Source organism: Notolepis coatsorum (genome assembly GCF_963971535.1).
Source record: "Notolepis coatsorum genome assembly, chromosome: 6".
In the NCBI taxonomy this organism is placed as follows: domain Eukaryota; kingdom Metazoa; phylum Chordata; class Actinopteri; order Aulopiformes; family Paralepididae; genus Notolepis; species Notolepis coatsorum.
The window spans coordinates 41,269,170-41,284,882 of NC_140170.1; the positions used below are offsets into that span (position 1 = coordinate 41,269,170).

The 15,713-nt window shown below is 45.1% G+C and overlaps 1 protein-coding gene across 1 annotated transcript in view; it reads left to right on the forward strand.

The window, feature by feature from the left end:
- LOC311230655 (unconventional myosin-IXAb-like) overlaps positions 1-15,713 on the forward strand; it is a 326,861-nt gene that overhangs the window by 290,820 nt on the left and 20,328 nt on the right. The window contains exons 28-37 of the mRNA XM_084317004.1: positions 3,012-3,103; positions 3,466-3,563; positions 6,660-6,886; positions 7,847-7,963; positions 8,096-8,287; positions 9,382-9,429; positions 9,987-10,098; positions 12,082-12,143; positions 14,033-14,225; positions 15,049-15,177. Of these exons, the coding sequence (XP_084173130.1) occupies positions 3,012-3,103; positions 3,466-3,563; positions 6,660-6,886; positions 7,847-7,963; positions 8,096-8,287; positions 9,382-9,429; positions 9,987-10,098; positions 12,082-12,143; positions 14,033-14,225; positions 15,049-15,177 (1,270 nt within the window). The remainder of the gene's footprint in view (positions 1-3,011; positions 3,104-3,465; positions 3,564-6,659; positions 6,887-7,846; positions 7,964-8,095; positions 8,288-9,381; positions 9,430-9,986; positions 10,099-12,081; positions 12,144-14,032; positions 14,226-15,048; positions 15,178-15,713) is intronic.

The window sequence follows — 15,713 nt, forward strand, 5'->3', positions numbered from 1 at the left end:
CTTGACTCGGTCCCCTGGCCCACGCAGGACCCCCCCCCCCCCCCCCCCCTATCTCTCTCTTGGCCGTTTTCTGGGGGCAGGGCCAATTTTTTTTTTTTTTTAACTGCTAACCGTAACTGTAGGACCGTTTCACCAGTACTGCCCTCCTGCAGCATGTCTCTCTACTACTGTAGGACCGTTTCACCAGTACTGCCCTCCTGCAGCATGTCTCTCTACTACTGTAGGACCGTTTCACCAGTACTGCCCTCCTGCAGCATGTCTCTCTACTACTGTAGGACCGTTTCACCAGTACTGCCCTCCTGCAGCTTGTCTCTCTACTACTGTAGGACCGTTTCACCAGTACTGCCCTCCTGCAGCATGTCTCTCTACTACTGTAGGACCGTTTCACCAGTACTGCCCTCCTGCAGCTTGTCTCTCTACTACTGTAGGACCGTTTCACCAGTACTGCCCTCCTGCAGCTTGTCTCTCTACTACTGTAGGACCGTTTCACCAGTACTGCCCTCCTGCAGCTTGTCTCTCTACTACTGTAGGACCGTTTCACCAGTACTGCCCTCCTGCAGCTTGTCTCTCTACTACTGTAGGACCGTTTCACCAGTACTGCCCTCCTGCAGCATGTCTCTCTACTACTGTAGGACCGTTTCACCAGTACTGCCCTCCTGCAGCATGTCTCTCTACTACTGTAGGACCGTTTCACCAGTACTGCCCTCCTGCAGCATGTCTCTCTACTACTGTAGGACCGTTTCACCAGTACTGCCCTCCTGCAGCATGTCTCTCTACTACTGTAGGACTGTTTCACCAGTACTGCCCTCCTGCAGCATGTCTCTCTACTACTGTAGGACCGTTTCACCAGTACTGCCCTCCTGCAGCATGTCTCTCTACTACTGTAGGACTGTTTCACCAGTACTGCCCTCCTGCAGAATGTCTCTCTACTACTGTAGGACCGTTTCACCAGTACTGCCCTCCTGCAGCATGTCTCTCTACTACTGTAGGACCGTTTCACCAGTACTGCCCTCCTGCAGCATGTCTCTCTACTACTGTAGGACCGTTTCACCAGTACTGCCCTCCTGCAGCTTGTCTCTCTACTACTGTAGGACCGTTTCACCAGTACTGCCCTCCTGCAGCATGTCTCTCTACTACTGTAGGACCGTTTCACCAGTACTGCCCTCCTGCAGCATGTCTCTCTACTACTGTAGGACCGTTTCACCAGTACTGCCCTCCTGCAGCTTGTCTCTCTACTACTGTAGGACCGTTTCACCAGTACTGCCCTCCTGCAGCTTGTCTCTCTACTACTGTAGGACCGTTTCACCAGTACTGCCCTCCTGCAGCATGTCTCTCTACTACTGTAGGACCGTTTCACCAGTACTGCCCTCCTGCAGCATGTCTCTCTACTACTGTAGGACCGTTTCACCAGTACTGCCCTCCTGCAGCATGTCTCTCTACTACTGTAGGACCGTTTCACCAGTACTGCCCTCCTGCAGCATGTCTCTCTACTACTGTAGGACCGTTTCACCAGTACTGCCCTCCTGCAGCATGTCTCTCTACTACTGTAGGACCGTTTCACCAGTACTGCCCTCCTGCAGCATGTCTCTCTACTACTGTAGGACCGTTTCACCAGTACTGCCCTCCTGCAGCATGTCTCTCTACTACTGTAGGACCGTTTCACCAGTACTGCCCTCCTGCAGCTTGTCTCTCTACTACTGTAGGACCGTTTCACCAGTACTGCCCTCCTGCAGCTTGTCTCTCTACTACTGTAGGACCGTTTCACCAGTACTGCCCTCCTGCAGCATGTCTCTCTACTACTGTAGGACCGTTTCACCAGTACTGCCCTCCTGCAGCATGTCTCTCTACTACTGTAGGACCGTTTCACCAGTACTGCCCTCCTGCAGCTTGTCTCTCTACTACTGTAGGACCGTTTCACCAGTACTGCCCTCCTGCAGCTTGTCTCTCTACTACTGTAGGACCGTTTCACCAGTACTGCCCTCCTGCAGCATGTCTCTCTACTACTGTAGGACCGTTTCACCAGTACTGCCCTCCTGCAGCATGTCTCTCTACTACTGTAGGACCGTTTCACCAGTACTGCCCTCCTGCAGCATGTCTCTCTACTACTGTAGGACCGTTTCACCAGTACTGCCCTCCTGCAGCTTGTCTCTCTACTACTGTAGGACCGTTTCACCAGTACTGCCCTCCTGCAGCATGTCTCTCTACTACTACTACTGCGGCAGCTCTCTGCTTGAGCCTCTACTATTCTTATAGACCTCTCACGGGTGACATCTTTTCTGGCAGCTCCCAAGTCTTGGAACAACGCAGCACCAAGGATCACGCTACCTCATACACCATGTTCCGTATGCTGCTGTAACCATGCAAACCCTCGCTAGGGTAACCTCACATCTCTGACTAATTATGACTCCATCCCCTTGTTTCCTACCCAGACCTCACGAGCATGACCTCTCTCGCACCCTCTCCTAATGATATCACTCTTAACGATATTGGAAGCATTTTCTTTCTACGTGTGTCTGTAGATGATGGCTTTGTCTGTGTACTTGGTTCTCAAGTTCAAGGTTATACTGCCCCCTGGTGGTAAAGGGGTGTTATTGATAGATCTCGGTCACCTGTGTGGCTGGTGCCTAATCTAGGGGTTTTTCCGTTGCTAGGGGAACAGTTGGTGCCCGTCAGCTATTGTTTTAGCAAACATTACAACAGGAAACGTGCGCCCATTTAGAATGTTTATGTTGTCATGTTTGAAAAGGTCTATATACCTTTTCCATAAACATTCTAGTTTGGCCCCAGTGTATTTTCCTGTTGTAGTGTTTGCTAATACAGTAGCTGACAGGAAACAAACACACTGCGGCCCAAGCTGTTTTCCAAGCACTGGAATTCTCCTGAAAAGGTTTATATGATGTTCTTAGGATGGCTGATGTGATATTTAGTCACTGATAAACTAGAGATACACGAACGATCATGAACTCTGCTGTGTTGGCTCCTCGCCCCTCCGTCTCTTTCCTCTCCTCCAGTCGTCTCACAAAGATCAGAAGAAGATCCATAAGACGATGTCGTCAGGAGACCTGGGTAAAGTGGAGGCCAAGGCCTCCAGCCAGGATGGAAGGTAGCTGCATCTCTTATATAGCCCTGTAGAGGGCACTAATGGGGCATTAAAATTGCTGCATTTTAGAAAGTGATTCTCAGCGCTATCGGTTGAGGTCAGAGGTCAGGGCATTTGCGGTCTTCAAATGTAATGGGAAGTTGGGCTGTCCTGATCACCATTTGTTAGGCTTCAAAGCTTCAGAAATGATCAGCACATTATTATTATTATTATTATTATTATTATTATTATTATTATTATTATTATTATTATTATTATTATTATTATTATTATTATTATTATTATTATTATTATTATTCTGAGCTCACGATGGTGTGGGTTGATCCAGAGGTGTGTGTGTGTGTGTGTGTGTGTGTGTTCTCCAGCAGGATGAAGGGGAAGATACGTTTCTTCTTCAAACATGGAGACAAGAAAGTGTCCAGAGACAAGCAGGGCAGCAGGAGTGAAGCTGGAGCCACACATGGTACAGTACTACAGTCACTAACTTTATTACACAGTACAGTACTACAGTCACTAACTTTATTACACAGTACAGTACTACAGTCACTAACACTGTGTTACACGGTACATTACTACAGTCACTAACTTTATTACACAGTACAGTACTACAGTCGACCAGTGCCACTAACACTGTATTACATGGTACTACAGTCACAACCACGAACACTGTATTACATGGTACTACAGTCACAACCACTAACACTGTATTACATGGTACTACAGTCACAACCACTAACACTGTATTACATGGTACTACAGTCACAACCACTAACACTGTATTACATGGTACAGTCACAACCACTAACACTGTATTACATGGTACAGTCACAACCACTAACACTGTATTACATGGTACAGTCACAACCACGAACACTGTATTACATGGTACAGTCACAACCACTAACACTGTATTACATGGTACAGTCACAACCACTAACACTGTATTACATGGTACAGTCACAACCACTAACACTGTATTACATGGTACAGTCACAACCACTAACACTGTATTACACACTAGGGCTGACCCCTATTAGTCGATTAGTCGACTAATCGGTCGAAAGGAGCCGTAGTCGACTAGCCAACCTCTTAGTCGAATACAAAAAGAAAGATATATATATATATATATATATAATATTATTATTATTTTTTTTTTTAATCATTCTTTGCAAAAGAAAAGAGGCATAGAAGCGTGGCTAACGCTAATGGCACGCATACCAGAGGCTAACTGCCTACGAAAACAGGCACAGAGGCACTGAAAGAGGATTTCACCCATCTAATGAACACACTAGTCTAGACAAATATCAAGATGTATCCATCAGTGGACCAATTGCATGCTTTTGCAGAGGACAAGAAGCCTTCAGTCGACTCCTTCAGACATTAAGCACCCCCCACAGCCCAAATGGAATGATAAAAAAAAATAAAACAATAGTTGACCAATAGTTGACTAACGGCAAATTTTGTCCAATCATAGTCGACCATCCAAATCCTTAGTCGGGGACAGCCCTATGGTACAGTCACAACCACGAACACTGTATTACATGGTACAGTCACAACCACGAACACTGTATTACATGGTACAGTCACAACCACGAACACTGTATTACATGGTACAGTCACAACCACGAACACTGTATTACATGGTACAGTCACAACCACGAACACTGTATTACATGGTACAGTCACAACCACTAACACTGTATTACATGGTACAGTCACAACCACTAATACTGTATTACATGGTACTACAGTCACAACCACTAACACTGTATTACATGGTACTACAGTCACAACCACTAACACTGTATTACATGGTACAGTCACAACCACGAACACTTTATTACATGGTACAGTCACAACCACTAACACTGTATTACATGGTACAGTCACAACCACTAACACTGTATTACATGGTACAGTCACAACCACTAACACTGTATTACATGGTACTACAGTCACAACCACGAACACTGTATTACATGGTACAGTCACAACCACTAACACTGTATTACATGGTACAGTCACAACCACTAACACTGTATTACATGGTACAGTCACAACCACGAACACTTTATTACATGGTACAGTCACAACCACTAACACTGTATTACATGGTACAGTCACAACCACTAACACTGTATTACATGGTACAGTCACAACCACTAATACTGTATTACATGGTACTACAGTCACAACCACTAACACTGTATTACATGGTACTACAGTCACAACCACGAACACTTTATTACATGGTACAGTCACAACCACTAACACTGTATTACATGGTACAGTCACAACCACTAACACTGTATTACATGGTACTACAGTCACAACCACGAACACTGTATTACATGGTACAGTCACAACCACTAACACTGTATTACATGGTACAGTCACAACCACTAACACTGTATTACATGGTACTACAGTCACAACCACTAACACTGTATTACATGGTACTACAGTCACAACCACTAACACTGTATTACATGGTACAGTCACAACCACTAACACTGTATTACATGGTACTACAGTCACAACCACTAACACTGTATTACATGGTACTACAGTCACAACCACTAATACTGTATTACATGGTACTACAGTCACAACCACTAACACTGTATTACATGGTACTACAGTCACAACCACTAACACTGTATTACATGGTACAGTCACAACCACGAACACTTTATTACATGGTACAGTCACAACCACTAACACTGTATTACATGGTACAGTCACAACCACTAACACTGTATTACATGGTACAGTCACAACCACTAACACTGTATTACATGGTACTACAGTCACAACCACGAACACTGTATTACATGGTACAGTCACAACCACTAACACTGTATTACATGGTACTACAGTCACAACCACTAACACTGTATTACATGGTACTACAGTCACAACCACTAACACTGTATTACATGGTACAGTCACAACCACTAACACTGTATTACATGGTACAGTCACAACCACTAACACTGTATTACATGGTACAGTCACAACCACTAATACTGTATTACATGGTACTACAGTCACAACCACTAACACTGTATTACATGGTACTACAGTCACAACCACGAACACTTTATTACATGGTACAGTCACAACCACTAACACTGTATTACATGGTACAGTCACAACCACTAACACTGTATTACATGGTACTACAGTCACAACCACGAACACTGTATTACATGGTACAGTCACAACCACTAACACTGTATTACATGGTACAGTCACAACCACTAACACTGTATTACATGGTACAGTCACAACCACTAACACTGTATTACATGGTACAGTCACAACCACTAACACTGTATTACATGGTACAGTCACAACCACTAACTCTTTATTACATGGTACTACAGTCACAACCACTAACACTGTATTACATGGTACAGTCACAACCACTAACACTGTATTACATGGTACAGTCACAACCACTAACACTGTATTACATGGTACAATCACAATCACACTGTATTCAGGAGGATCTGTACAGGGTCTCACTAACCCCCCCTCCACCCTCCCTCCGCAGAGGGGGCATCTCCTCCACACAGTCCAGACCTAGGCAGAGCTCCTCCCCCTCCGCGGGGGGCCAGGGAGAGCAAGGAGGACAAGGAGCCCTCTCCCAAGACGAGGAGGCGGCGCAGCGTGAAGATCGGCAGCATGACGTTGGAGCCGGCTCAGTGGCAGAACGACTCGCTGCACATCCTCACCTCCGCCCACGACTACCGGGGCATGAACGACTTCCTCATGAAGAAGGTCCGGGCGGCGCTGCACCACACGCTTCAACACATGCTTCACACACAAGCTTCAACACACGCTTCAACACACGCTTCAACACACACGCTTCAACACACGCTTCAACACACGCTTCACACACACTGGAATGGTTTCTGTACTGTATATCCAAAGGCTTGTAAATGTGCTCAGATATTCCAAGATCTTTCAGTTTTATATGCATTCGGTTGACAAAATAACTACCATGTCAGCAGTCAGAGCAGCACGATACCATACTGCTTCGAGTCTGCTTCAAGGATAGAAAGTGAGGACAGAGAATAGCCTGCTTTGCTTTGATGACCCCCCCAGGTCAACTAACAACTAGCCTATGTACAGATATGAAATCCAGGAGCTTCCATCCAGTTTGGGGTCATTATACGTATATATATATTTTTTTTATCCACTTTTTCTCTTTTTCTCCCATCCCAATTTCGCTGTGCCAATTCTCCCCTCCCCTGTCTTGAACGTTGCTCGCATATGCCACACACTGGCCGGTGGTAGGGAGGATAGAAGCCTTGCTGCATCACGTGTCCCCTCCGGTACACGAGGAGGCAGCCTGTCACATCTTTTCACCTGCCAGCGCGGACTCTCGTTGGCGAGGTGTAACGTGTGGGAGGCTCACACTACCCCCGCCACTTCCTGTCTCTGCCGTGCAGGCGTCCGCCAACCGACCTGTAGGAGTCGCTGTCCACAACGTCCAGATTACCACCCATCGACTTCCACCCGCTGACTCTGCCAATTGAGTTAATACGACGGCGGGCCCAAAAGCCGGAGGCAACGCAGACAGCCGGAGTCGAACCCGGTGTCTCTTGCGTTGGTGACGAGCGCAATGTCCGCTGCGCCACCCAGCCGCCGTTATTATACGTGTGTCTATTGTAATTGTATTACTATTTATATATTTATTTATGTATTTATTTATTTATGTATTCATTACCTCTCCAGATCGCAGACCTGGAATGCGAGGATGGGAAGAAGGACACCATGGTGGATCTGGTCTTCAAGAAAGCCCTGAAGGAGTTCAGAATCAACATCTTCAACTCCTACTCCACCGCTCTGGCGGTGAGCGCAGCTCTAGACCCATACTCTGTGACGAGATGGGACACCCTCTCCATTAAAGACCCAATATTTCACTCACTCCTGTTGTTTGAGCGTGGACTCTCTCCCCTCCCCTCCCCTCCTCTCCTCCTCCAGATGGATGATGGCAAGAGTATTCGCTACAAGGACCTCCACGCTCTGTTTGAACAGATCCTGGAGAAGACCATGCGTCTGGAGCAGCGCGACTGGAGTCTGGAGTCACCCGTCAAGGTGTGGGTCAACACCTTCAAGGTGTTCCTGGATGAGTTCATGACGGAGTACAAGCCCATGGAGGGAACCGTCGGCAGGGTGAGTGAGGGTTGTGAACTATCCCTTTAACAGTGTGGCATCAAGGATACAAATCAGGCTGCGGACACCCCCCATCTGATAAGAGGTTGTCTCGGGGACCCCCAATCTGATAAGAGGTTGTCTCGGGGACCCCCAATCTGAGAAGATCTAGTTATTAACTGTCTACGTAGGTGTAGGTGGGCAAATAACAATGAATGTGACCTATGTGAGTGTGAGACCTATGAACAGAATAGTCATTCTTGTACATTCTCTCATTGGACGAACCTCTATGAAATAATAGTGAAATTAAAATATTCCAAATTTTTCCGGGAACCCACGTAGATAACTAACGAGTATTAATGTAATGAATATTAGTGTAAAGAATACTAGTCTGATGAGTATTAGTGTAATGAATACTAGTGTAAAGAATACTAGTGCAATGAGTATTTGTGTAATGAGTACTAGTCTAATAAGTACTAGTAAAATGAGTACTAGTCTAATAAGTACCAGTGGAATAAGTACTAGTAAATAGGGGTGGGGGGGGAAATCGATACGTAGTAGTATCGCGCTACTGCGTGGCGATACTGTATCGATACAGGGACGCCAAATATCGATATTTAATTATTCATAAAAAAATATATATATATATATTTATTTATTTTTGTATAAGGAAGTTGCATTGTTCATTTCAATACCTGTAATAGTACAGTAGTCCACACACACACACACACACACACACACGTGCATTCAGTTAAGTTGGAATATGACTGTAATATAAACAGTTCAGTTTGTCAGGTACATGCAACACAGATTACAGTGTTGACGTCTGTCTGCTTGAGAAAATACCATGTTCTGCAATAAAAATGATTGAAGTGAGATGAACAGACTGAACTTTATTTTATTAGATAAAACATGTTGACAAAGTTTTACTTTGCAGTTGAAAAAAGGTAATAAATTAAATTTGACCAAATAAATATTTATAATAATAATAATTTATCGCAATATATCGTATTGTAACGCAAGTATCGTGATAGTATCGTATCGTGAGGTCTCTGGCGATTCCCACCCCTACTAGTAAACAGACTGTATGTTCATTTCTCTGTATTACCCTACAGGCGACTAAACCTGAGCGCAAGAAGAGGAGGAAAAAAGAGACGGATATTGTGAGTCACGTTTCTTATCTCTCATTAACTCTGCTACCGATGTCTTCCTTCAGTTGTAGTTACTTCTTGGTCTCATAATTGGTGTTAATGAGGAACTACGTTCAATTGAATGAATTCCTACAAGTTATTCCTATGGTTATTTCTATGTCCCAATAATAGTAGTGCTGCCACTATCTGGCCAAATGGCACCAGATTTGAACCTGCACTCCCTGGGCCTTCAGCAATACACCCACCGAGTGTGAAGCCGATCGGATGGACGTTTCTCTAGAGAGATATATGAAGAACAGACACGCACTATAGTGCCACCATCTGGCCAAATGGCACTCTCTTGGGTCTTCTATATATATATAATACAGTACATTCAGAATAGAAAATAGGTGTATTCCATTTGTAGCATATCATTAATAAAGTGATCGTGTTATCAATAAAGTGATTATAAAATAACTGCACACTATTCCATTCTCTGTCTTGGATCTAGTCTCCATAATTTGGTTGTCTTGATTACAACGCTGCTCTGCACATTGGGGGCTGAGTTGTGCCACTGTCGCCCCCTATAGGTGGAGGAGCACAACGGCCACATCTTCAAGTCCACCCAGTACAGCATCCCCACCCACTGTGAATACTGCTCGTCTCTCATCTGGATGATGGACCGTGCCTGCGTTTGCAAATGTGAGGAATCTACACACACACACACACACACACAGCTTTTCGTTTTTTTGTGCCCCATATACAGGGAATGAGCTACATGGCAGACTTGAGATGGATGCTTTTATTCCATTCTAACTGTTTGTAATTGCTATACTTAATTGTCCCTATAATGTTTGTTCTCCGGACGTTATGTTTTGTTTTAAATGTTTTTGATTGCTTCTTTAACCCTTTCACTATCGCACTATAGAAGGTTAACCTTTTCACTACCACACTACAGACGGTTAATCTTCTGTAGTGTGGTGGTGAAAGTGTTAACCTTCTGTAGTGTGGTAGTGAAAGTGTTAACCTTCTGTAGTGTGGTGGTGAAAGGTTAACCTTCTGTAGTGTGGTAGTGAAAGTGTTAACCTTCTGTAGTGTGGTGGTGAAAGTGTTAACCTTCTGTAGTGTGGTAGTGAAAGCATTAACCTTCTGTAGTGTGGTAGTGAAAGTGTTAACCCTTTGCCGTGTTGTAGTGAAAGGGTTAATTGTACAAAATCTGGTAAAACAGTCGCAAGTTGACACACAGTGACTGGAAATCATTCTCTCAAATTCTGTAAATGTTTTTAGACCCACTTTAGAGTGAGTTGGGGGACCAAGTGTTGGACGCATTAATTGAAAAAGCTGATGTTCCGAGTTCAGAGCTCGAGGGACCCTAAGAACCAGCCAGTCGCTAGAACGGGTCCAATAGGTACCAGAATTCCATTGAGATATAAGGAGGTAGCTTACCAATAAGAGCTTTAAAAAATAAACAAATACCAATGATTGTTGTGCCTGTCAGAAAGAGAAGGCCACCCTACCTTATCATAAAGGACACAATGGGTATTATTGGCAGAGTGATGGACCGAGTCCAGATATTTGAGGGTTGAAGCTACAATATGCCTATACATTACATCACCATCGTCTAAAACGTACAAAAAACTTCTTCAACAATCCTCCTCCTCCTACTAATAGGAAAGCTGGTCCTGTACGCGTCTAGTTTTTTACCAACCCAGTTCTGCGTTCTGCAATCTGATTGGCCACTGACGTTTATGGTGCGATCTGATTGGCCACTGACGTTTCTGGTCATGTGACATGTGCGCCCAATCGCGTGACACCTGTTCCTGTGCCCATTTCCGCCTCGAACAGCCTGCAAACTACCTAACACCTAGTTTATCACTGGTTAAGCTTAGGCGACTCTTTCGAAGTTGGTTAAGGTTAGAGTTTGGAATCAGGGCTGGTGTTCTATCGCCCTGCTCTAAGACAAACTCTAACCTTAACCAACTTCGAAAGAGTGCCTAAGCTTAACCAGTGATAGAAACAGGCGTCACACGATTGGCGCAGATGTCACACGACCAGAAACGTCAGTGGCCAATCAGATCGCAGAACGCGAACGCGGGTTCGTAAAAAACTAGACGCATTCTGTACATGCACTCACACGATTATACACACACACACACACACTTGTACCACACTAATACATACACACACACACACCACAATGTCCTCATATTCCTCCTAACTCACTTACCCAGAGGCACTCACATCCCATGCTATTCCTTTCACCCACACAATTATACATTATTCATCATTCATCATCGCATGCCGTTCACACACGCACACACACATCCACACACACACATCCACACACCAGCGTCCCCCCCCCCCCCCCCCGCTTCCATAACTGTCAGTGTAATCATATTAAACCCAGCAGCTTCTTCCATAAATCTGTCTTCTATCTAGTTACAAGCTACCATCTCTAACCTCCAACAGGACGCGTGGAGGGGGGGGGGGGGGGGGGGGGGGGGGCGGGGGGGGGGGGGCCGTGGCACCTCCAACCTCACACCCGTCTTGTGGTCCCTGCCTACTCTTTCTGGTCACAAAGAGACTGTGGCTGGATGTGGACCACAGCTGTTGTAGCTGTTGTAGTTGTGTGGAGGTCGTAGGACGTCCCGTTGGGTCTGATTGGGTTTGTTCTCCTGTCTGCAGCGTGTCGCTACGCCTGTCACAGGAAGTGCTGCTCCAAGATGACAACCCAGTGTAGTAAAAAGGTAAGGTGGGGCGGGGGGGGGGGGGGGTTCTCAAAGTGGGGTCTGGGGACCTTGAGAGGGTTCGAGGGGGTTCCCAGCAAAATGCGGAGTAATTTCACTAATATTTTATTCAATAGAAGTTGTATAACATAGGTTTCACTAATACTGTAGTACTACTACTGTAGTACAGATCTTTTCAACGGGGGGTCCATGGCTTGTTAGTTGTTACATGTCAATTTGGGGGTCCTTGACATGTTTGTTATTTGTTTGTTTGACGATGAGATTAGATTATATTATGATTCAGAAAACCTCTTTATCCGTCTTATTGTTTATTGTTACACAAATTGAATTTGATCACCACTCAACATAATTGGTTGGTTTTTATTCCTGGGCACAGCAGCTCCAGGCTTTTTTTTTTTATAAACTGTCCATGTTCACCAACAGATATGCAATGTTGAAATATTACAGTTTAAAGATACTTGGAAAGACTTAAATGCATTGCTCTTATGAAACTTATTAGTTATGTAACAACAACATAGTATACTGTGTTTCAACCTTATTAGTCTTCTTTAATTTATTGATAGTAGGACGGCTGAGAGGGAGACGGAGTAGGGGAGACACAGGAGAGAAGGTTCTTTATTGAGACGGTAGGAAAGCTGAGAGGGAGACAGTAGGGAGACACGGGAGAGAAGGTTCTTTATTGAGACAGTAGGAAGGCTGAGAGGGAGACAGAGTAGGGGAGACACAGGAGAGAAGGTTCTTTATTGAGACAGTAGGAAGGCTGAGAGGGAGACAGAGTAGGGGAGACACAGGAGAGGAGGTTCTTGAAACAGTAGGAAGGCTGAGAGGGAGACAGAGTAGGGGAGACACAGGAGAGAAGGTTCTTTATTGAGACAGTAGGAAGGCTGAGAGGGAGACAGAGTAGGGGAGACACATGAGAGAAGGTTCTTTATTGAGACAGTAGGAAGGCTGAGAGGGAGACAGAGTAGGGGAGACACAGGAGAGAAGGTTCTTCATTGAGACAGTAGGAAAGCTGAGAGGGAGACAGAGTAGGGGAGACACAGGAGAGAAGGTTCTTTATTGAGACAGTAGGATGGCTGAGAGGGAGACAGACTAGGGGAGACACAGGAGAGAAGGTTCTTCATTGAGACAGTAGGAAAGCTGAGAGGGAGACAGAGTAGGGGAGACACAGGAGAGAAGGTTCTTGAAACAGTAGGAAGGCTGAGAGGGGGACAGAGTAGGGGAGACACAGGAGAGAAGGTTCTTTATTGAGACAGTAGGAGGGCTGAGAGGGAGACAGTAGGAGAGACACAGGAGAGATGGTTCTTTATTGAGACAGTAGGAAGGCTGAGAGGGAGACAGTAGGAGAGACAGGAGAGAAGGTTCTTCATTGAGACAGTAGGAAGGCTGAGAGGGAGATAGAGTAGGGGAGACACAGGAGAGAAGGTTCTTGAAACAGTAGGAAGGCTGAGAGGGGGACAGAGTAGGGGAGACACAGGAGAGAAGGTTCTTTATTGAGACAGTAGGAGGGCTGAGAGGGAGACAGTAGGAGAGACACAGGAGAGATGGTTCTTTATTGAGACAGTAGGAAGGCTGAGAGGGAGACAGTAGGAGAGACAGGAGAGAAGGTTCTTCATTGAGACAGTAGGAAGGCTGAGAGGGAGATAGAGTATGGTGAGAAGGTTCTGGTGTTTGGCTCAATTATGACACTGACCACCAGTTTTACATATGTCTACAATTACTCCATGCCACCCCAAAAGAAAAACGATGGCCTATATTACTAGGCATTCCCAATCTTTCCTGGCTTTCCCAATCTTTGGGTCAGGACTTTATGCGGAGTCCCTTGATATGAAAATTGTGTCCCTAGAAATATTCCTGGTCCAACTGAAACGACTTAATGTCCCATTTAGTATGAGCCGGAGCTGTCGTCCAGGCAGTTTGGCGTGGAGCTGTCTCGCCTGACCAGTGAGGAGCGTGCCGTGCCTCACCTGGTGGAGAAACTCATCAACTACATCGAGATGCACGGCCTCTACACAGAGGGCATCTACAGGAAGTCTGGCTCCACCAATAAGATCAAAGAGCTCCGCCAGGGGCTGGACACAGGTGTGGAATGACAGGACCTTGATCCAGTGACAAATCCAGGAATGAGAAAATGTTGTCCAGCCTTTAGCTTGCTATTGGGAAGCTACACTATTGAATATTGTGCTTCTGTGTGTCTGTATGGCCTAAGGCTATGTGTCCACTAAAAGCCTTTTTTTTATTTTTTTTTAAGCTAAAATATGCATGCGTGATGGAGATCTTTAAATCAGCCTGATCCCTGTTCTTCCTCCCTACAACTCTAACATGAGCCTGACCACCTCCTGTTCTAATGATCTGATAGTAATGTGAGTAGTTTAACACAACCACATGCTAAAGATTGTATTGAAATGACAGGTGGAACCAGAGCAATAGAGTCATATTTATGAAACAAGCTTGAATCGGCAATAGCTGCGATGGTGTACGGGGCATGCATCCAAGCATGCATGCATTCCCACACACACTGACAGTGGCTCAGGAGGTAGAGCAGTCGTCTGGTAATCCGGAGTTTCCCGCTCCTCCCTCCTCCTTGAGCAAAGACACTTAACCCCCTAACTGCTCCCGATGAGCAGGTTGGCACCTTGCACGGTCGCCTCCGTGATCGGTGTGTGAATGTGTGAGTGAATGCGTAAAAAATGTGAGGAACAAATTGTAAAGCGCTTCGGATAAAAGCGCTATATAAATGCACCATTTACCCTTTTACACAAACACTTGACCTCCATGCCAGATTTCACCCTCCTAGGGCGAATACTGTGGCCGCTAGATGGTGCCGGTGGGGACACTTTGGTGGACCGACCGACCAATAGAGCGAGTGAAGACATTGACTGAACGTTTGGTCTTTGGGTTCCAGATGTGAACGGCGTGAGCCTGGACGACTACAACATCCACGTCATCGCAAGCGTGCTCAAACAGTGGCTACGTGACCTGCCCAGCCCGCTCATGACCTTTGAACTCTACGACGAGTTCCTCAGGGCCATGGGTAAGAACATAATCCGTATGAGAAGCCACTGACCTCCTCTCAGCTTTCAGTAAGGCTGGGTATCAAATGACATGTGAGGTATTTGATCAGCACATACCAGCACCTTTATGTCTCAATCTCGGGTTGGTCTTTATTTTTTTTTGCAATTTTTTTTTTAAAATTAACATCAACACAACCAAATTAAATCAACATAAATAAACCCATTTTGTCTATCAGTCAAACTACATATTTAGGTTCATTCATTTACACACACACACCCCCACACACACACACTTATATAATGTATTATACTTCTATATACTATCTAATTTCTATTTTATTATAATATAACTAAATCTCCTGAAAGATGATGAGTACATCTCTGCTAAGCACTAGATATAAATATGTCCCACCTGCATTATTGCATCATGTGGAAAACTAAAACTTTACAGAATTGTCTTTTAAATCAACAAATTGAAAATCCTTGTTGACTAATATTTAGTCAAGGACGGCCCTAATTTCAAGGTATTTAAAACATGGACTGATGGATAGATAGG